This window comes from Drosophila navojoa, chromosome 3, assembly GCF_054131105.1.
Source record: "Drosophila navojoa isolate 15081-1374.11 chromosome 3, UAZ_NAV_1.0, whole genome shotgun sequence".
Classification (NCBI taxonomy): domain Eukaryota; kingdom Metazoa; phylum Arthropoda; class Insecta; order Diptera; family Drosophilidae; genus Drosophila; species Drosophila navojoa.
Window position 1 is genome coordinate 11654221 of NC_142891.1, and position 20040 is coordinate 11674260.

Sequence of the window (20040 nt, forward strand, 5' to 3'; positions counted from 1 at the left end):
TTTTGTTGTTGCTTTTATTACAATAATTATTATTGGCGCTGTCTGTGGGCGTGTTTGTTATTGTCAGCAATTTTCACTGATTAATGACGATATCGCATTTTATTATCGTAAACAAATCAAAACAGCATTTACGTACATTCAATCAGTTATATACATGCATACACAATATAGAGATATTTATGCACATTTGATCTGTAATTAATTGTTGACTTTATGATGTTTCAATTAAAATTTAAAAATTAACATAGCTGCTGCTGCAGTTGCACTCGCTTAATTTATGCCAAAACACTTTTGTGTCGCACACAAATGCCAATTTAGCTTCGATTCTGTGATGTCAATCAAGCGCTGATCAAGAAAAAGATGAAGAGGAAAGAGAAGAGGAAAACGAAAATTAATATGATTTGTTTCGCGTTTCATTTAGCATCCGGGTGCGCAATGTGGACCCGAAATGTTGAATAATGCATTTTATCTGTCAAGTGTACGTCGCAACGTTCGGCTGGAGGGGCGGAGGGCACTATGTAGCACCTATAAAATATAAAATATTACCCACTGCACAGGAAGTACGTAATTATCGTGCTTTAAGTGCTCTATTTACTATGACGATAACGAGCCGTTGAGCAGCTGTTAATGTGGCACGCATAGCTCCGATAGATCCTGACATGACGCGCAATTAGCACAACAGTCAGCATCGCGTGGGTTTTTCCTAAGATCTAAATAAAATCAAATGTTCATGCTTTAACCGGAAGTGTGAGACTACGACTTGGCGAAAATTGAAAGAGTTGGGCTCTTTAAACTGACTATGAATCTTAAAAAGTATTTATAAAGTCTGGGAGTCTTCCTCTGCTACGGCTTCTCTTCTCTAAAGAAACTTATATACTATTCCTCCTTAAATAATTATTAAACTACTCAAATTTTATTTTCTTATTTACATTATCTTTATTTTTTATTTTTATTGCAGGCCATTTCCCATTTAACTGCCGATCGTAACTACTTCTTTGTTCGCTTGCCAATGCAAGGACTTTTTGCCAGCACCAAATCGGAGCCGATTGTCCGCATGACGGCCCGGGAGTTCATGTTTGGCTTCCCCTCAACGTTGGCGACGCTGGGCAATACGCTCTTGCCGAATTGGATATCGTTCGAGAAGGTGGGACTGATCGATCGCATGTACGATTTCTCAACGGACTTTGAGACATTCCATACGGGCGTGCCGGATCCGGCCATATCGGGCTTATATGCCACATACCGTGGCGAGACAACGCTGCCCCAATGGGAGGGCGATCACTGCAGCAACATTGAGTATGCCTCCGATGGCACGAAATTCAAAAGTTTCATCCAGCCCAATGAGACGGTCAAATTCTTCCGCAAGAGCATGTGCAGGCCCATCAATTTGGTAAGTCATCGAGGCATGGCATTTTTAGGCCATAACTTGTGTACTAATTGGGCTTATTTCCTTGTCACAGTATCGAGATGGTGAGGAGCGCACTTTTGGCAGCCTGAAGGGCTACAACTATGTCTTCGAGGAGAACGCCTTTGACAACGGCGCCATCAATGAGGCTAACAAATGTTTCTGTCGCCATGGTAAGTCCGGACAAAGTCAAAGTCAATTTTAATTAACTTGCAATTAGTTCAGTCTTAGATCATATTTTCAACGGGCCGCATTTCTAGTTAAGCGTCGGGCGACAATTATAAATAAATCTTTCTGGAACTATTACTTCATTGCATTTGAAATTATAATGCTGTTGTGTAATTCTACAACAAGTAAAGGCTAAGTCTCATTCTTTACGATCGACGTAGTCGATATGTATTTAATTGCCCAGTACAAAGCGCAAATAATTCTTGTTTTTTTAAACGTACCGCGCCAACTAATTGATATCCCCCATAGACTGTGCCGTTTATCAGCTGGCATGGAATATATGTATATATATACATTATTTTCAAGTTTGCGGCCTATTAGCTCAAGTCTATGCCATTCCAAAGGGGCCAGCTCCAAAATATTCCATAGTATTAAAGCTCTGACGCAAACGTGCGAACGCGTTTCGCATGTTTCGAAACATTTATTTCGTATTATTGTCGCTTTGTTTTGTTTTTGTTGTGTTTTTAGTTTTTTCGTTTACTGTTTGTAATGAAAGTATCTAGATAAAGTCATGCGTCAGAATTTCGAGACACGCAATTGCTAGCCATATATGGGAAGGGGGCGTCCAATAACATGTTATTCGCTCTTCCGTTACTATAGACTTAAAAATAAGAAGAAGACGACTTAAAACAGATAATCATTTTGCAATTGCTTCTTCTGCTTCCTTTGTATTGCAGGCGATTGCCAGCCAGTTGGCTTGATTGACGTCACGGATTGTTACTATGGCTTCCCCATCTCTCTCAGCTTCCCGCATTTCATGAATGGCGATGTTGGCCTGGTGGAGAACATTACTGGCATGCAACCTGATCCTGAAAAGCATTCAACAGCATTTGTGATACAACCTGTAAGTAACCTTGCCAAAAGCTACAAACAATAAATAAATAAAAAGTGAAAAGTAAAAAACTAAAATGTTGCTGTTGTTGTTGCTGGAGTGACAACTTTCAATTCGAGCGATTAACAAAATTCATGAGAATCTATAGGCAATACTTAATTAAACATTCATCGCATTAACTGTAACAATTAGCTCGTTTAAAATAATATTCGACTTAATCATGCTAAACTCGTTATTGTTGTTGTTGTTATTGCCGCCGCTGTCGACAATTGCTGTCACTAGTAGTTTTTATTATTTTATGCTTAATTTGTTTGCTTACCTTCCGATCGAGTGTAATCGCGTGAAAATTAATTGTTTATTATTGAAATTTATATTAGCTGCCGTTTTCAATATTTACATTTCCGGCTAATTAAGCTAACCGTAAATGCAGCTAGTCACGATTAACTCTTAAAGTTGTATTCAATTTATGTAGAACAGGAAAGGAAATACTGTTTGAAGTTCGCGCGAGTTAAGCTAACGGCAATTGAGTGACAAGATATTCATTGTAACCTTCAATTCGATTGCAAACGCATATTAAATTTACACAATTCACAATATTAGCAGCGATAGCGATAGATAGACTATCGTCACTGACCAATGTCAGTGCTATCGTTTCGAATTCGAAAATTCTTAAAGACCGTCTACAACACTTCGGTGCTTGGCAAATTTAACAGCACTTCTGTGATTATTGCTTAACGTTTAATTAAAGCGCAACGAGTGGAAATAAGAAAAATTTAGGTGCATAAATAATACTTGTCGAATCAATCACAATGTCAATGGAAGCAACTGAGTCTCAAGCAATATATTTCAAGGAAAGAGCGCAGCAAAAATGCGAATTAACGCAACCAGGCCTATATTTAAGTAATTAAATGAAATTAGGCCAAGTGTGGCCAAAATGGGGTCGTACTTGGCACTAAATAACTGAATAGCTAGAGAACACTTTACTACCCGGTTAGTTCATACATTAATTGCATATTTGTGCGCACTTTCAGGAATCCGGTCTGCCGCTCTCGCTGTCCGTAAAAGTACAAATCAACATGCACTTCAAGGATCTGCAAAACTATCCGCAAGTCTCACAGTTTAGTCATCTGACTGCCCCAATGCTGTGGTTCGAGATCGTAAGTGAACAACACACATAGCATTTCCATAATGGGATCTAGATAATATAGATTGAATTCCTCTGTTTTTAGATGATGCCTAAGCTGCCGGATGAACTTGATACGCGTTTCAATTTCTATTTGAATCTGTTGCCGCTGGTCAATCCGTTGGGCTTCTGGGGTGCCCTGGTGCTGGGCGTAGGCCTGCTGGTCTATGCCATAACACGCGCCACCCTGCACATGTCCAGCTTTACGCGCCAGGCAACCAACATTTCGGATGGCAAATATGCTAGAGCGAATCTGCTGCAGAATCTGACGGGAAGTGGGGGCATCATTGGCAACGGCAATCAGGTGTACAATCCGTGCGAACTGAAGCTATTGGACGATGTGCCCACCGCAAAGAAACATGTCATAATACGTGGCACCAGCGACGAGGAGGCCTATCAGGAGCGCCGCCAGTCTGCATACGCTCTGGAGCTGGAGCCGGCACTCTCCGATGCGGAGAGCAGCGACGAGGGCAACGAGAGCGACACTGTGACGCTGAGCCGCAACTCTACCACATCCAGTTCGTGCATCGAAGTGGAGCATGATGACGATGATATTTGCATAGATTGCTTCGATGATAACGGCTTGGAGGTGACTGTGGATGCAGCCAGTACGAGCAGCAGCAGCAGCAGCAGCAAACCAGGCGCGAAGCATCAGGTAAGCAAAGCAACCATAAACAGTTATGTCATCTGCCATATAAAGGGGGGGCGAGCTTGATCTAAGTGTAAGGAAATCGTCGCCAAGCTGTCTAACGTGTCTGCCTCAATGTTCGTTGGATTGCGACTGTTTCTCATTTCTCTCTTTCTTTTTATGGCCAAAATTTATGGGCGCGTTAAATAAAATTGATTATGTTTAAAATTAGCCATCGGCGGTCGGCAACAGGTGACAAACTCGTTTTCGGGGCAAATACGGGTGTAAAAAAATGAGAAAAAAAAAATGGTCACGCGTGTGGATTCTTCTGAGGGGATTTGCATATACTTGATATGTTAATTAAACCAATATATGCTTTCTTTATATTTACAGCTGGGCGTTAGTTTGGCCAGCAGCGGCTATGCTTCTTCGCCCGCCTCGAGCAGCTCCAGCTCGAATGAGCTGAGCGGGTCCAACAGCAAAACAGGTTGGATGCCCTATGCACATCCCGAGAAGTTTGACGGGACGACAGGAATGACGAAGCATGTCTAGATATAAGCCACCAGTTTAGTATTTAGTTTAGGTTGTCGGTATATCCATATAGATGATGTAGTAGCTAGTTTGCTAGTTTGGTTGGGCATTGGCATCGCCGCTTTTGGTTTTATATAGCATTTTTTTGTTAGTGTACATAATATGAAAACCAAATGTTTGGTTTTTTCTTTTTTCAATACTGTGATAGCTTTAAACAACAAAAGAACGATGTATGTATATCCTCTATCTGTGTATGCCAAACACAAACAGCACATGAAGTGCTGAATGCGGCTTTTTACAAAAAACAAATGGAACAAAAAAAACAAAAACAAACAAAAAATAACTAAAATTTGTATGGAATTATTTATATATCGAGTTTAAGCAGTTTGTAAGTTAACTTACGCTTTAATTTTAGTTAACAAGTCGCCTCCATGAGGTGCCACAAATGATTTGAATTTAAATTTGAATTAAAGCAAATTGTGAATGAAGACATCTGAATAAGAGAAATTTGCACAACAATTGTAGTTCAAGTTCATACACTATCTATGCTAAGAATTGCTGTGATTTTTGTATTCGAAGCTGAATTTATGGGCAAACGCATTACAGTGCGAGGCGTTTGCACAAGAAATTAATTATCTTAGCCTTAGACCATGTAATTGTATCATTTAAACTGCAATAAATGCAACAATTAAAATATAAATAATGAAATGTTTTCTTTAATTTTTTACAAATTACTTTTCAAAAAGCACGCCATTAAAGTATGCTTAACAAATAAAGTTAGAATTTATATTTTGATTTCAATTTGATGAACGTTTTTAAATTTAGCACGTTCGCTCTTAATGTTAACTTTACAGAATTACTCCACCAGTTAACAGTATTATTAGTCACGTTCACAGAATGTACTCAAAGTACTCGTCTCTCAATAGGTGTGGAAAACGTAAGCATCGCTCTTGTCTCTCGCAAGCGGACTTTGAGTCCAAATGAAAAAAAGCATTTGTCGCACGATACTATCGGTGATGTACCGCCACTATTGCGAAAATTTATCTTATATGGATAAACAGTTTGACTACTTTGTAGAGTACATTGTTTCATTTTAGTTTCCAAAAATATGTCACAACATATCTCGGCCTAATAACAACCAAAACGACTCTATCCCCTCAAAAAGGCAGCCGCGAAAAACAGAACACAAGACGCAGGGTAAGAAAAGACGTCCACAGACTTTGGACCCAACAGCATAACAACAAAGATCAACAATTGGTTGAGCGCATTGCACAAACCGCTCTCACTTTCGATACCGAAGTCGATGCCGATGCTGACGACGACGTTGGCAGCGATAGCAAAACAAACCAGCCACAGGTTTGCGAATGACGGCAGCGACTGCGACAGCACAGTTATAATTTTGGTTAAAAGGAAACCGGTTGTGTTTTCTGAGATATCAATATTACTAACTGCACTTTTGCCTACGTGGACTAATTGATATTGGGCTTTTGCTTTGATATCATTTATTTGCCAAGTGTTGTATCGCTCGTTGCCTGCTTTGTTGTTAGCGTTAATCTTAACGCCCTGCTTATCGCAATTTCCTTACGATTATGCACAGTAACCAAAGGTGAAGAATACAAACACCACACACACACAGAAGCCAATATTATAACCTTTGGATTAAAATAATATTGTGGGTATATTTTAAATTGCAGTTCGCAAGTTGAGACTGAGGTTGAAAACTACAAATCCAAAATGAGGATATTAAAGAATGGACGAGTTTTCTGGAATTTGGTAAGCAATATTGGGATATTACAAGCGACTCCATATTAATATATATTACCCAACAGACCAAATCCTCTATTAACACCAAGGAAGCATCGGATGTTCTTGTGAAACTTATGCCTGCCAGCTACGGCAGCAAAAGTAACGAGAAACCGGAGAATCCCGGAGAATCCGGAGAGAAGAAGAAGCCACAGCAGCAAACCCTTTTAAAGTATCCTGTTCTGCCACTGAATGAGACCTTGGATCGTTTTATGCTCACCGTCCAGCCTCTGCTCACGCCCGAAGAGTTTAAAAAACAGCAGGAAATTACAAATAATTTTAAAGAGAATGAAGGCGATAAGCTCCAAGAACTGCTTGAGCAGGCTGGTAAGGACACTTGTAACTGGCTGGCAGAACGATGGAAGAAAGTGGCCTATCTACAATATCGTGATCCTGTCACGGTTTACATTAGTCCCGGCATGACATTTCCCATGGAAAATTTTAAGGATAGAAATGACTTTATTAACTATACGGCCAAAGTCATATTTGGCCTGTGCGAATTTAAAGGCATTGTCGATGCTGGTAAGATACCAATTGTAAAAATGGGAAAAAATGAGCTGGATAACAGTCAGTTCGGCAAGGTCTTTGGCACCTGTCGTATACCAGTACGCATCGAGGACGAGATTCAATTCAATTCGTGCACCAAACATACTGTAATCATCTATAAAAATCATGTGGGTTCAGTTTATTAAATTCCTGATGACCTTTGATTAATTTTTGTTAATTCCAACAGTTTTACAAATTGACTTTATACGACAAGGACGATAAGGTATTGTCTGCTCCGACTATAGCCAAACTGTTGACAAAAATTATGGATTCAGAGACGGAGCGTGGTATACCTTTTGGCATTTTCACCACAGACTCGCGCGACAATTGGGCAGAGGCCTATGAGACATTGAGTAAGGATCCCCTTAATTGTGCGACCATGAAGACCATACAGTCGGCACTCTTCACCGTTTCACTGGATGAGTGTGTAAAGTACGAGCCCTCTGAACGAATGGATGAACTAATCCTATCACTGATCCATGGCGGAGGTAGCAAAGTGAACAGCGGCAATCGCTGGATGGACAAAACCATACAGCTGGTAGTCAATCCAAATGGAAACGTTGGCTTCACCTACGAGCATTCGCCAGCCGAGGGCCAGCCTATTGCTATGATGATGGATTACGTGGTGAAGAAAATGTATATTTGATTTAAGGGGTTGCACCAAAATGTTTCTAAACTGCATTTATTTCGTATTTTCTAGGGGCGACGACAAGAACTTTGGTGATAACGGTTCCTGTAATGTGCCCGAAGAACCAGAGAAGCTGAAGTTCGCTGAGATGACTCCATGCCTTGATCAATTGTTGTTCTTTTCCTCTACGAATATTGATAAGCTTGTCAAAAATCTGCAAATGAAAGTCCTGAAATTTCATGGCTATGGCAAGGGCTACATTAAAAGTGTGAAGTTGGGTCCCGATAGCTTCGTGCAGATGGCATTACAATTGGCTTTTTACAAGTATTTACGATTTATAAAAAAATTACACAGAAATATCTAATGGAAATATATTTTACAGATTACACAAGGTGCCGGCTGCTCAATACGAATCGGCGCATTTGCGTATCTTTGCCAATGGGCGCACTGAAACCATACGCTCCTGCTCGAATGAATCCCTCGCCTTTTGCAAGGCGATGACCTCGAGAACTGCCACCATCGAGGAGCGTGCTCAGGCGTTGCGTGCAGCTGTCGGTGGCCATCAGGCGTATACAAGACTGGCGCTGCAGGGACGCGGTGTAGATCGTCATCTTCTCGGTCTAAAGTTGATGGCCCTGGAAAATAATTTGCCAGTACCCGCGTTCTTTTCCTCATTGGGGTACACGAAATCAATGCACTTCCGTGTGTCCACATCACAAGTGGCCACCATTTACGAAGCCTTCATGGGCTACGGCCCGGCCACCGACGATGGTTATGCCTGTTGCTATAATCCACGTGAATGTGATGTTATCCTGGCCATCTCATCTTGGGCCTCTAACGAAGAAACGGACCCCAAAAAGTTTGCTGCGGCGATCACGAAGGCCTTCCTGGAAATGAAGGATGTTCTCGACAACGAACCTAAGAAGTCAAAGTTGTAGTGCCATAACAAATTATGTCTTATAATGTTGATTAAATTCTAAGTATGACCCAAGACTGAGGCTGTCTGGTTCTTTTTCTTAATCCAACATCCAGATCAAAATATCATGTTGTAACTCAGTAAGTTTACACATTCTAAACATATCACATTAGCGTTAGACATTTGTCTAGCTTCTAAATTTATTATAATCTTTCGATTCTTCTCTAAATTTTATAATGCGTGCATTAATCACTACTGAACCTTTCTTGAGCAAAGTGAGTATGCAATCATCAGATAATTGTAAATCTGCCTAACTCCTTTTGGACTTGCAACCGATTAGTCGAGGTATTCACGTACGTCAACCAGATCCAAATCGACGAGCGAAAAGCCTTTGGTGGCAAAGCTCGTGGAGTATGTAATGTCATGGGGCAAACCAGAGCAGGCTCCACCAAAACAGACTGAAATCAAGAGCGATCAACAGGAGAAAGTGGAGGAAGAGAGATGTCCGAAAATCAAGCAAATATCAGCGAATTCAGTGAATCCAGTGCAGCAAACTTACCATAGTAGCAATCGGTCAGATGGATCCCAATCAATGTACTATTCGAATTCCGCTCCAGAAATGAGAGTAGGTTTCGCCCCTGAGGCCAGAGCACAGCCAATGCCAGCTCTTAGCACCACCCGTGAGCATCTGGGCAAGGTAATTCCAGTGGACGAACATCAGCTTAACCAACTACTAATGCATCGATGGGAGAGTCAAGTGCCGAAGGGCTTGCTAAAGTATCCGGTTCAGCCGCTGCAGGAGACGCTCACGCGGTACTTGGAGAGCTTGCAGCCGCTGGTTAGCGACCAAGTCATGGATAAAGAGGAGGATTTAGCCGTGGATTTCCTGAGAAACCAGGGCTATGAACTACAGTCGTTGCTGCAACAAGCTGGCGAATCAAATGCCAATTGGCTCACCGATCGCTGGACCGATGTCAGCTACCTACGTTATCGTGCACCCCTCACCATATTTTCCAGCTCCTGCATAGCGTTCCCCAAGCAGAACTTTCGCAATAGCCTCGCCTACTTGGACTTTACGGCCAAAGCGATTCACGCCATGTGCCAATTCCATTGGATTGTGGAGAACAATCAGCTGCCCGTACGCAAAATGGAAGGCTTCGACCTGGACAACAGTCAATTCCACAATGTCTTTGGCACAGTGCGCATACCGCAGCGCTCTAGCGACTACCTGCAGCAGTGCAAGTCCAACTACATCGTAGTCATACACAAGAATAACGTGAGGCTATCTGGAATATATGTGTTGAGTGATAATTTGTAGTACAAATACCTCTCTTCTCTTATCCTTCTAGTTCTACAAGCTACCTGTTTTCGATGCTGTTGATAAACGTATCTTTAGTGTTCTTCATATCCGCAAGCAACTAATGAAGATTATCAAGTCTGGCAGGCTTCTGGGTCCAGCGATTGGTCTGCTCACCCACGACAAGCGCGACCACTGGGCCGAGGGGCACGAGATGCTGTGTCGCAAGGACGTGAATGCCGAGACAATTCAGTGCATCGAACAATCTCTCTTTACCGTCTCTCTAGATGATGCTATTCCCGTGCCCGCCGGCGAGGAGCGTGCGCTGCTAGCGGCTCAGCTAATGCATGGCGGTGGACCACATCTGAACAGTGCCAATCGCTGGATGGATAAGGCACTGCAGCTGATTGTTAATCCGTGCGGCTTGGCCGGTCTCTGCTGTGAGCACTCACCCGCCGAGCCCCAGCCGGCGGCGAGTATCATGGACTATATACTAAAGAGCGTGTATGTAGCGCACTGATTTTAAATCTTTTTTGAATTCTCTGGTATGGCATATATAATAATTCACTTCTGTTTTAGTCCCCATCCGAACTATGGACATAATGCCAACGAATCGCATAAAAATGAACCCCTAGAATGGCTCTACTTTGATGAAGTGGATGAATGTGTGACCTTCTGGTTGTCCACTGCCAATCGGACGGTGAATGAGCTCAGCAGTCGGCTCCAATTGCATGTCCACCGATTCGATTGCTATGGCAAGAATCTGTTGAATGCCCAGCAGCTGGAACCGGATAGCTTTGTACAGATGGCATTGCAGCTGGCGTTTTATAGGCTACACAGGGAGCTGCCCGCTCAGCTGGAGACGGCACATTTGCGCATCTTTAAATTTGGACGCAGCGAAATTATACGTTCGACCAGCAATGAATCTTTAAAATTTGTGCGTGCCATGGTTTCGGAAGAAACCTCGATTCAAAATCGTTTGTTTGCCCTAAAAGCCGCTGTTGATTACCATCGACAGCAGGCGATGATGGCGCTAAAGGGACGCGGCATAGATCGGCATTTCTTTGGCTTGGAACAGATGGCGCATGAGCATGGCAAAGCGTTGCCCCAGTTCTTTCAATCGGAGGGCTATATGAAATCGAAAGATTTTCGTATACTCAGCTCCCAGCTGTCGACGCCGCATGACTCGTTCATGGTTTACGGGCCGCTCAACTCGGATGGCTACGGCTGTTGCTACAATTTACGTGAAAATGACATTACGTTTACCGTAACGGCCTGGAATCACAACCCGCAGATTTCGGCCCGAAGCTATGGCATGGCTATCGAATCGGCATTGGCCGACATGGGACATCTTATTTTGGATTCAGGCAGTTGTACATCGGTTCTAGAATCTGAAAGTGATCGCACGCAGCGTTAAGGGCTTATCAGGATTTTTGTTTTTATTATCTGTATATATTGAACAAAAACAAGTCAAAAAAGGAAAAATTCAGTGGCTCAGGCATAAAAATCTAAATATATATATAATTTTTTTTTTTACATAATTTGGTGGATTCTCTAGTCCTTTTTGCAGTGATAGCAGCTGCAGGAGACGGCGCTCTTAAAGGTCACATTCCGTATGCCCTCGATGCAAAGCACGCGACGTTGTATCTGAATATATGAATTCATAAATTGATGTCTTGGCGAAACACTCTCTCTCTCTCTGTCTTGGGCACTCACCTCTTCGGATTTCATCATATTGCAGCACTGACCCACGGATACGACAGGCTTGGGTGGTCGAAATACGCCCGTCAACACAGATGGTACCGATGGCACTGCATACGATTCACAAAAGCCACGGCAAGCGTTCGTTGTAATCGTAAACTCGACACAGTCCGGTATGGATATCTTACGCGTGTTGCCCACCTTATGGCAGCCGGGACGCAGCCAGGTATCCTTGCCGGTGGCCACGCTGCTCTCGGCAGCCAGGAAACAGGAGCAGAGCAGCCAAAACAAAAAAGCCAATAGCGTTAGAGACTTCATCTCGGCCGTACCTCAATGCGAACTGTTGCCCGAGTCTCAGCTCAAGGTCCATTTTATGCTGGTCAGCGAGGAATATGACGCTTGCGCAAAGGACGAGCGGTGAATTTCCTTGGCCATGTGGGCTGCACTTAATGAGGAGTAAAGCACGGGAGGGTGGGTATAACTTGCCTAAAATATTCATGCATAGCAAAAAGGTTTGCATAGTCTGGTTCTTAATATATACCGTTAAAGTATTTAAAAAAAAAAAACAATCATATCCATTATATGCTAAATAAAACAATTTTATTGAAAAATTTTTTAAATCAGCTCAAAATATCTTATAGACATACAATAAGGATGCTTTTTAAATAATGAAGAATATAGAATAGTTTCTGGTAAAACTAGCAATCCAAAATGCCTACCAATTAACTAAATGATTGTTTTTCAGCGCGCTTTCATATGATTCATAGTCGACCCCCATATCCTTGGTTATATCATGCCATTGTTATAGTTCTGTGAACCTAGATGACGGTCCAGAAATACGATTCATTGCTAAATGCATCTAAACTAATATTAAATTATTGAATGTGATGTTTTTTTCCTTTTAGATTAATTACGGTGATAGCACCAATTTGAGCTAACTAAAAATACCATTGCATATCCCAAGGGAGCGACGGTGCTGCCTTTGTTTTTACATACTTTTTGTACGGTAAATGTGCTGAACTACCAGGCGAACAGAAATCAGCAGAAGAGTGACAATTTACAAATTAACAGTGCAAAAATGTTAGCTAACATGAAACTGTTAATTAACATACCACTGTTCATTAACACAAAGTTAACATAACAGGGGATATACATAACATGTACAGGGGGATAACATAATAAGATCATGTTGATTGGTTGTTAATTTACAGTCGATGTTTATGTTAGTTATGTATGATTACGTAGCAAACTATATATGTATATGGAATAAAAAGCATACGTATTGTATTACCGTTTTGACCATTGCTCATATCGCAAGGACTTTGACATTTAGGTTTACTAGGAATATATATGAATGGAATGGCTTATGCAAATTTAGGAGGGTACAAGATCTATGCAGAACAAATGAATAAACATGATTCTCTTAGGCTTTGCGGCAAATGTCTATAAAGCTTGTATTTAGTTTAGAAAACCAAGGCAATCTGAACATTTTTAAACTCAGCCTATGCCTTTGCCAGGCTTGTGGTACTCTGCTTTGTAACCAAAAAGTATAAAAAACAGAAAGAGTGGGTAAGTAAACTAATTTTGGTGTAATATGCGATAGCCAGAGGATTTGGGACAGAGAATTAAACCTGCTTAGAGTGCGTTCAGTTTTTAGTTCTCACTTAGTAGTCCCATTTCGTGCGTTACGAGAACTGTCTCGTTGTTGTTGATTAATTATTGAACATTATTTCTGTTCCTATTGTTAAATACGGAGAGATCTCTCCCCAAAAACAGCCCACAAAAAAATACAAAATATCAACAAAACGCGTTTCGCTTGGTAGGGTACCAATCTTTCGACAATCGTCGCATCCATATGCAATTGTTGTAAATCCATTTTTAAACCTGTTTCTTTTCCACATAATAAATCGAATGTTACCGATCTAGACAAGGACCAGGATTTCAGACCCAACCGAAAAACAAAATCGCTGGCTCGCTTACGCTATGAATCGGCAAAACGGTAATCATTTACATGGCATGAATGAGGGCCAACTGGAACTGGCACCGATCGAAATGGTGGACGTGGACATGGACGGCAGTTATCAAGGGGATGAACTTGAAAATAATCCCACACAGAAGCCATCCACTAAGTCCCTATCACCGATTGTCAGCGATCATGCTCTCAACGTGCTCAACGAGTTGCGCGAAGCGAATCTTCTGTGCGACGCGCAAATCTCGGTGGGTGAGCAGTCCTTCAATGTGCACCGTGCCATCATGTGTTCCTGCAGCTCATATTTTCGGTGAGTTGACGAATGTTGTTGACGCTGGAAATTGCAGTCTATTTTGGCAAAACCTTTAATATACAAACATAAATATGAATTTACACTTCTATTTTTTCCACGCTCCCAAATAGCAATGCAAACAGAACTTAATAGCCGGAAATTACACACATCTAAAAACAGTTGCTATATACATATCTCTCTCAACTTAATTAATCAAGTATCTACCAAACTACATACATACATACTAGTTTATTCAACTCAGTATGATAGTTTAGCACAAACAAACATACACCAAAACGAAACTGCCATTGATACGCATACGCAAATGTCTTTGGCTTAATGTTAGAAATTAAAGTTGAAAGTAAATAAATCATTAATCAGGCAACTTCAGTTTCCCAGAAAAAATTTGTTAATTGTTTTCGATTTGTCATTTAAAAATATCAAAACACAATATAATTCTTCGCAAACTGAATACAGCACACTCATGCAAATGTAAAAGATCGTGGTGGGCTTGCAATATCCACCTCACTGCAGATGTATGCCTCTCGCTTTTACTTACATAGTTCATAACTTACATCGCTCAGCGAGAGAGATGTATTCACCTCACACATGCCGGCGCGCGGATGAAGCGGTGCACAAGCATATGTGAGTTTACATTGTCGTCTGTGTGTATGTAATTATTAAATGAAGTCAGCCAATTTGAGTTTCAGTGGAAGTAAAGGTATGTTGGTGTAATTAAACTGTTTGCCACGACTTCAACAACTTACCAACACAATCAATAATTACAATGTGCTAAGCTATTTTGTATTTTGTGTTTTATTTTTGTTGCTGCTTCCATTTTACTGTTTTTCGGCAGCGCACAGTTTACGGGGTTTAACAGCCGCACCGGTGCGGGAAATGAAGAGAGCCGTGTCGTACATATACCAGGGATCAGTGCGTCCATCATGAACTGTGTGATACAATACGCCTACCTACGCAAGACAAACATCAGCGACGATAACGTGCACGAGCTGCTTATTTGTGCCGACTATGTGGGTATGGTGGGGCTGGTCAAACAGTGTAAAGACTACCTTAGTCACACACTGAGCCCGGAGAACTGTGTCAGTATCATGGGATTTGCGCGGTTCGTATGAATTCGTTTTACCCCACTTTTTCACTAATCTACTTACACTTCACATCCTCCACTTTCCACCTTCAATACTAATCTCGTTTAATTGCAATGACGAATGATAAATATTAATCCATTTTTAATTGATTGACATTTTGCCTTGTGCCATTTTGTAGTTTCCGTTTCCTCGAGGACTTGTATCAGAAGGCGCGCAATTATACGCTTAGGTACTTCACAGATGTGGCCGCCCGGAATACAGACATACTAGACTTGAACATTAAGGACTTTTACAGCATTATTAGTGATGACGAGCTGAATACACGTGAAGAGGATTACGTTTGGAAGCTGTGCGTCAAATGGATTGACCGAGATCCAGAGAACCGTAAACAGCATGTGGCGCATCTGATGACGGGCGTGCGCCTTGGTCTGATGACCCCCAAGGTAATCAAACATATGCACAGTTTTAAAGTACAATTAATTATTTTAATTGAATGGTGAATTCTTAGTGCTTCATGGAGGAGGTCAAGGAGCATCCCTATGTCATTCAATGCGAGGCTGCCAAGCCGCTGATAGTCGATACCTTTAAATTCATGTATGATCTGGACTTTCTTAACCCACAAGCCGAAGAGGTAATGCTAACACTCCCTCTGCTCCTGCAGCAGCAACTTATACGTGCCATTTGATTTGCCCTTTCAACCCAAGCTAACGACACCACCGCTGGCGATGCCCCGACTGCCTCACGAGGTCATTTTCGCAATTGGCGGCTGGAGTGGTGGCACATCGAAGGGGTGCATCGAGACTTATGATACACGTGCCGACCGTTGGGTCAATATCAACGCCGAGGATCCAGCTGGACCACGCGCCTACCATGGCACCGCCGTACTTGGCTTCAAAATTTATTCCATAGGTGGTTATGATGGCGTCGAATATTTCAACACCTGCCGCGTCTTTGATGCCGTCAAAAAGAAGTGGAACGAGATCGCGCCCATGCATTGCCGCCGCTGCTATGTCAGCGTCGCGGAGCTAAATGGCATGATCTATGCCATTGGCGGCTACGATGGACACAATCGCCTCAATACCGTCGAACGCTACAATCCCAAGACTAATCAGTGGTCAATCATTCCACCCATGAACATGCAGCGATCCGATGCGAGCGCTTGCACGCTGCATGGACGCATCTATGCAACGGGTGGATTCAATGGCCAGGAGTGCCTGGATAGTGCCGAATACTATGATCCCCTGACCAATGTCTGGACGCGCATACCAAATATGAATCATCGTCGCTCCGGTGTCAGCTGTGTAGCGTTCAGAGATCAACTCTATGTCATTGGCGGTTTTAATGGCACATCCAGACTGTCAACTGGCGAACGATTTGATCCGGAAACCCAATCGTGGCATTTCATACGCCAAATGAATCATTCGCGCAGCAATTTTGGCTTGGAGATAATCGATGACATGATCTTTGCCATTGGGGGATTCAATGGAGTCTCCACTATCTCGCACACGGAATGCTACGTGGCCGAAACGGACGAATGGATGGAGGCAACGGATATGAATATTGTACGTTCCGCGCTATCGGCCAACAATGTGGCTGGGCTACCCAACAAGCGCGACTACATACACAAGGAGCGGGATCGTCTGATGGAGGAGCGGCGTCAGCGTCTAATGGCCACAGCAATGGCGCGCGAAGATGTTGGCAGCACGAACCGTTCACAGTCGATGGTGGATAATGATCCGGCCCTGGATGACTTAGATGATGAAAGTCCCAATGAGGATGTCGATGGTGAGGAGCTGCAGTTGCCGCAGCAGGCGGCTTTACCACTGCCAGCTCCTGGCATAGCGCCTGTAGCCTCAGCTGCTGCTATCGATGCAGCCGTCTTGCCAGCCGCCAACCTCAATCGCCAGGCTGAGGATCGAGGCCCCGACAATAATCGGCGCTTTCGGGTGCAGCTGCGTAATCAGCGCTATGGCTCGCATCATGAGATACGTCGTCGGTCGTAGGCGCCGTTCGCGCCATGTTGGCTAACGTTGAGCCATCCTGACATACTGAACAGGTCAACTATCCTCTGATCTCACCCTTCTTACCTTGAAACCGGCTGTGACCCCATAGAGATTTAACAACCACCGGCGAATTTGCCCAACGAATATGTTTTGGAGGCGTACGTACACACAACACTAGAGGATGCGTTAGCGTGGGTAAAGGTATTCTGGTGCAGAAATTCGCAGCGTGGCCCACGTCCATAGAAACCGTTTTTTTTATTAACCTTTCGATAGCTCACACAATTCTTGGCAACTTAACTTCAAATTTTATTGCATAATATGAGGCGCGAAATATGTTTTGTTGCCAGAATAATAACGTTTCGGCCATTTCATCATGAAAATTCCGTTATCCAAATTTCTCATGGTATTACAAAATTCTTTGCATCATACACAATAAAATGCAGAATACTAATAATACTAAATGATGTTTCTCTAAAAATATCCCCTAAATTCAATTTAATTTGAAATTCAAATTGTTAACGGCAAATGAAGTCCATTTGGATTTCATATGCAAAACTTCAAGCAATTATCAAGTTTATATTTAGGCTAGCCATTCCAAGCAAATAGCTGACCGATGCGCAGACGCCGCGACGCAGCTGCAGCCGCCTCAGGTATAAATACGTATAGATGCTGCGAGAATTAAACAGAACGCAGCCGACTGCGACGCAAGCAGCACGCATACAACAGCAACTCCAGCCAAGCAAATAAGAGAAAGCTTTGAAATGCTTGCAGTGTTGTAAGTTACGAAAAACTGCATCAATTTGAAAGTTTGCTAACTGTCATATACATATCTATAAATTGTTATAAACACAGACTACCGTTGATTTTATTGGCCTCGCCTTGGTTGCGTGTGGGCGATGCCCAATTGGTTGATCTGCAGCCAGTTTACACTGGACCCACAATCGCGCCACTCGGTTGCCATCGACGCTTGTACACGTACCGCGTGACACAGTCGGATTTGCAGGGACGCGAATGCTGGGATTTCGTGAGCGTCTGGAGCTGTTGGGGTCGCTGCGATTCCAGTGAGATATCCGATTGGAAATTCCCCTACAAGCGCTCCTTCCATCCGGTCTGTGTGCATGCGCAACGCCAGCCATCTGTGGCCACGCTGAAAAACTGTCATCCCGAGGCAGACGACAGCATACGTAAATACAAATATATGGAGGCCGTAAATTGTCATTGCCAGACCTGCTCCACGGAGGACACCAGCTGCGAGGCGCCAGCCAACAATGATGTGGACGAACGCAAAAGTGCTAAGGTTTTAGCCTTAACTAATGATGACTCTGGTGCACTCGACTACTAAACGATCGTAGATAACAATGCGTAATAATAGTAGTAGTAGAACACTTTAGTTGTAGTACAGTGTCTTGGCGCATTTATTATAATATAATAAAGCTTTTCATTTAATGGCAAATTGCATTTAAAGCATACCACTTTATTAGCTCGATTTGATTTACATGATTTTTTTTGGTTATCTGCAACAAGAATTTTGGTGTGCCAAATGTCGATTTTAACATTTAAACTAAAAAGAAAATTCTTACGTGTCCAGATAAATCTAAATATATATATACGTATATATATATATACATCTATAATGTGTGTGTGTGTATTTTTTTTTAATATAAAACAAAACTATATATTTGACGGTTAAGCGCTGCGAAGCGATTCCTACACAAGCACTCATGTGTACACATTTCTGCCATAAGCCACAGTTAGGTTGGCAGCTATAGCTATTCACTTTTACTAAGGACTACGCCGCCGTCGCACCTACAGGAATTTTGGATTTGAGTTTGTGTTGTTGCTCTCTTGCGCCAACAGGTATAAGCAATAGAGCGATGATATACCCAATCCAATAGCTCCACCCAGAGCACACTTTCGCAGGCCAGCTAAAAATACAAATAATTAAAATATATGATTGAATATAATTGGAAGGACTTAGCCAAATTACCTGTGGATTTGTAGAGCAGGCCTGTGGCAGAACCGGCTATGATGGTGTTTATATTATCATCCTGATCCCGAACATACTGCAGCAACACACCACACGCCGAGTACAGCACAGCCAACGTACCTAATGTATTCGCTGTACCGGATCCCTGTTTCATGACGTGATTGATTAATCTACAAATAAAACAGACATTAGCATATACGTACAGAAAGTAAGATAGACCGAGAGTGCATTTACACTCTACATACGAGATAATCGTATGGCTGATTAATCACTTACTGGGTACGACGCAGCTTCCCCGTCTGATTGAGCGCATTAGTAACTTTAATGCCATTGTAGACCCCCGCCAAACCGCCAATGCCACCGCCAATCATCACAGATGTGCCAATTTGTGAAAAGGCCAACTCAAAGCGTCCACGCTGCTTGTTGGCGCCCTCAGGAAATATAAATTCTGGCTGCGCCTGTTGCAGGAATCGTGAATCATAGTTGAGGTATGGCGAGACGGGAGCACTACTGAATGTGCTCGCAGCCGGTGTGTAGGTTGTTGCCGTTGTCTGTGTGTCGTCAACTGCAATGCACAAATAACAAACAATTGAATTGTTGATTTTCATTCAAAAAACAGTATATGTAATCGCTTGTCCAATTGCGTAATGAATGCCTCGGCGACCGTTGCTTACCGGCTGGTGAGGGAGCTAATGAAAACGGTTTCCTTAAGTAGTCGTCACTCATTTTGGAATTTAATCGCTTGCCTTGCCAAGGTTAGTTACTAAATTACGATCAATCAGATGTCAATTTATTGAAGCTTACAACACAAATGGGAAACGAGTGCGTTTCCCGTGCTCTGCTTATGTTTCTAACTTTTTCTAACTTTGTACTCTTGTCAGCGTGACATATGTATCGCACGTGTGTTGTTCAACACTTTCCGAGATGATATTTCTCAGCACTTCGACATTTCTATTTTGTTTGCTGAGGCCAGTACGCAGAACCA

General features: G+C 42.5%; 7 protein-coding genes and 2 long non-coding RNA genes across 20 annotated transcripts in view; 5 read left to right on the top strand and 4 right to left on the bottom strand.

Moving 5' to 3' along the window:
- The window catches only part of LOC115562846 (scavenger receptor class B member 1), a 30202-nt gene extending 25086 nt beyond the window's left edge, over nt 1–5116 (top strand). For all 3 annotated transcript variants that reach the window (XM_089256839.1, XM_030385012.2, XM_030385013.2), the window contains 6 exons: nt 959–1390; nt 1461–1578; nt 2311–2477; nt 3497–3622; nt 3695–4303; nt 4670–5116. In XM_089256839.1, coding sequence (XP_089112965.1) covers nt 959–1390; nt 1461–1578; nt 2311–2477; nt 3497–3622; nt 3695–4303; nt 4670–4828 — 1611 coding nt within the window. In that variant the 3' untranslated portion in view covers nt 4829–5116. The remainder of the gene's footprint in view (nt 1–958; nt 1391–1460; nt 1579–2310; nt 2478–3496; nt 3623–3694; nt 4304–4669) is intronic.
- On the bottom strand, nt 1502–3068 carry LOC149091731 (uncharacterized). Its single transcript, XR_016196348.1, has 2 exons — nt 2785–3068; nt 1502–2497 (listed from the first exon to the last, which is right to left on the bottom strand). It is a non-coding gene; the product is annotated as an uncharacterized LOC149091731 (long non-coding RNA).
- Nucleotides 5117–5599: 483 nt separating the features above from the next.
- On the top strand, nt 5600–8777 carry LOC115562849 (carnitine O-acetyltransferase). Of its 4 annotated transcripts, none has more exons than XM_089256852.1 (6): nt 5600–5744; nt 6502–6580; nt 6637–7284; nt 7344–7792; nt 7857–8108; nt 8167–8777. In XM_089256852.1, the coding sequence occupies exons 2-6, from the start codon at nt 6542–6544 to the stop codon at nt 8720–8722; spliced, it is 1944 nt and encodes a 647-aa protein (XP_089112978.1). In that variant the 5' UTR covers nt 5600–5744; nt 6502–6541; the 3' UTR covers nt 8723–8777. The 4 variants fall into 4 exon arrangements, with proteins under 4 accessions (XP_089112978.1, XP_089112977.1, XP_089112976.1 ...); XM_089256851.1 differs by lacking the exon at nt 5600–5744 and adding an exon at nt 5809–6004; XM_089256850.1 differs by lacking the exon at nt 5600–5744 and adding an exon at nt 6053–6163.
- Nucleotides 8285–9127, bottom strand: LOC149091732 (uncharacterized). The gene is made up of 2 exons (XR_016196347.1): nt 9016–9127; nt 8285–8965 (listed from the first exon to the last, which is right to left on the bottom strand). It is a non-coding gene; the product is annotated as an uncharacterized LOC149091732 (long non-coding RNA).
- On the top strand, nt 8841–11538 carry LOC115562847 (carnitine O-acetyltransferase). The gene is made up of 4 exons (XM_030385014.2): nt 8841–8975; nt 9041–9976; nt 10050–10501; nt 10577–11538. Exons 1-4 carry the CDS (start codon nt 8937–8939, stop codon nt 11412–11414), a joined length of 2265 nt encoding a protein of 754 aa, XP_030240874.1. The 5' UTR covers nt 8841–8936; the 3' UTR covers nt 11415–11538.
- Nucleotides 11411–12123, bottom strand: Gpa2 (Glycoprotein hormone alpha 2). The gene is made up of 2 exons (XM_030385045.2): nt 11714–12123; nt 11411–11644 (listed from the first exon to the last, which is right to left on the bottom strand). The coding sequence occupies exons 1-2, from the start codon at nt 12014–12016 to the stop codon at nt 11552–11554; spliced, it is 396 nt and encodes a 131-aa protein (XP_030240905.1). The 5' UTR covers nt 12017–12123; the 3' UTR covers nt 11411–11551.
- A 989-nt stretch (nt 12124–13112) lies between these two features.
- Nucleotides 13113–17529, top strand: klhl10 (kelch-like protein 10). 7 transcript variants are annotated; one of them, XM_018099047.3, is made up of 6 exons: nt 13113–13267; nt 13625–13977; nt 14816–15082; nt 15244–15508; nt 15574–15659; nt 15727–17529. In XM_018099047.3, exons 2-6 carry the CDS (start codon nt 13682–13684, stop codon nt 17066–17068), a joined length of 2256 nt encoding a protein of 751 aa, XP_017954536.1. In that variant the 5' UTR covers nt 13113–13267; nt 13625–13681; the 3' UTR covers nt 17069–17529. The 7 variants fall into 7 exon arrangements, with proteins under 7 accessions (XP_017954536.1, XP_017954537.1, XP_017954534.1 ...); XM_018099048.3 differs by lacking the exon at nt 13113–13267 and adding an exon at nt 13353–13564; XM_018099045.3 differs by lacking the exon at nt 13113–13267 and adding an exon at nt 13353–13517.
- Nucleotides 17530–17664: 135 nt separating this feature from the next.
- On the top strand, nt 17665–18554 carry Gpb5 (Glycoprotein hormone beta 5). Its single transcript, XM_030385042.2, has 2 exons — nt 17665–17843; nt 17921–18554. Exons 1-2 carry the CDS (start codon nt 17830–17832, stop codon nt 18408–18410), a joined length of 504 nt encoding a protein of 167 aa, XP_030240902.1. The 5' UTR covers nt 17665–17829; the 3' UTR covers nt 18411–18554.
- Tim23 (translocase of inner mitochondrial membrane 23) lies at nt 18504–19973 on the bottom strand. Its single transcript, XM_030385040.2, has 4 exons — nt 19730–19973; nt 19332–19620; nt 19056–19225; nt 18504–18993 (listed from the first exon to the last, which is right to left on the bottom strand). The coding sequence occupies exons 1-4, from the start codon at nt 19779–19781 to the stop codon at nt 18875–18877; spliced, it is 630 nt and encodes a 209-aa protein (XP_030240900.1). The 5' UTR covers nt 19782–19973; the 3' UTR covers nt 18504–18874.
- Nucleotides 19974–20040: the final 67 nt, after the last annotated feature.

Bases quoted from the DNA above. Each gene is read 5' to 3' on its own strand.
- LOC115562849 (XM_089256850.1), top strand. From the start codon at position 6,111: ATGCCGATGCTGACGACGACGTTGGCAGCGATAGCAAAACAAACCAGC. The intron at 7,793-7,856 runs GTATATTTGATT...CGTATTTTCTAG, and splicing joins GATTACGTGGTGAAGAAAAT to GGGCGACGACAAGAACTTTG. The intron at 8,109-8,166 runs GTATTTACGATT...TATATTTTACAG, and splicing joins TTACAATTGGCTTTTTACAA to ATTACACAAGGTGCCGGCTG.
- LOC115562847 (XM_030385014.2), top strand. From the start codon at position 8,937: ATGCGTGCATTAATCACTACTGAACCTTTCTTGAGCAAA. The intron at 8,976-9,040 runs GTGAGTATGCAA...GCAACCGATTAG, and splicing joins CTGAACCTTTCTTGAGCAAA to TCGAGGTATTCACGTACGTC. The intron at 9,977-10,049 runs GTGAGGCTATCT...TTATCCTTCTAG, and splicing joins TAGTCATACACAAGAATAAC to TTCTACAAGCTACCTGTTTT.
- Gpa2 (XM_030385045.2), bottom strand. From the start codon at position 12,016: ATGAAGTCTCTAACGCTATTGGCTTTTTTGTTTTGGCTGCTCTGCTCC. The intron at 11,645-11,713 runs GTGAGTGCCCAA...TCATATATTCAG, and splicing joins ATATGATGAAATCCGAAGAG to ATACAACGTCGCGTGCTTTG.
- klhl10 (XM_018099047.3), top strand. From the start codon at position 13,682: ATGAATCGGCAAAACGGTAATCATTTACATGGCATGAATGAGGGCCAA. The intron at 13,978-14,815 runs GTGAGTTGACGA...GTTTTTCGGCAG, and splicing joins TCCTGCAGCTCATATTTTCG to CGCACAGTTTACGGGGTTTA. The intron at 15,083-15,243 runs GTTCGTATGAAT...GCCATTTTGTAG, and splicing joins AGTATCATGGGATTTGCGCG to TTTCCGTTTCCTCGAGGACT.
- Tim23 (XM_030385040.2), bottom strand. From the start codon at position 19,781: ATGAGTGACGACTACTTAAGGAAACCGTTTTCATTAGCTCCCTCACCA. The intron at 19,226-19,331 runs GTAAGTGATTAA...TTTTATTTGTAG, and splicing joins GGGAAGCTGCGTCGTACCCA to ATTAATCAATCACGTCATGA. The intron at 18,994-19,055 runs GTAATTTGGCTA...TTGTATTTTTAG, and splicing joins CCTGCTCTACAAATCCACAG to CTGGCCTGCGAAAGTGTGCT.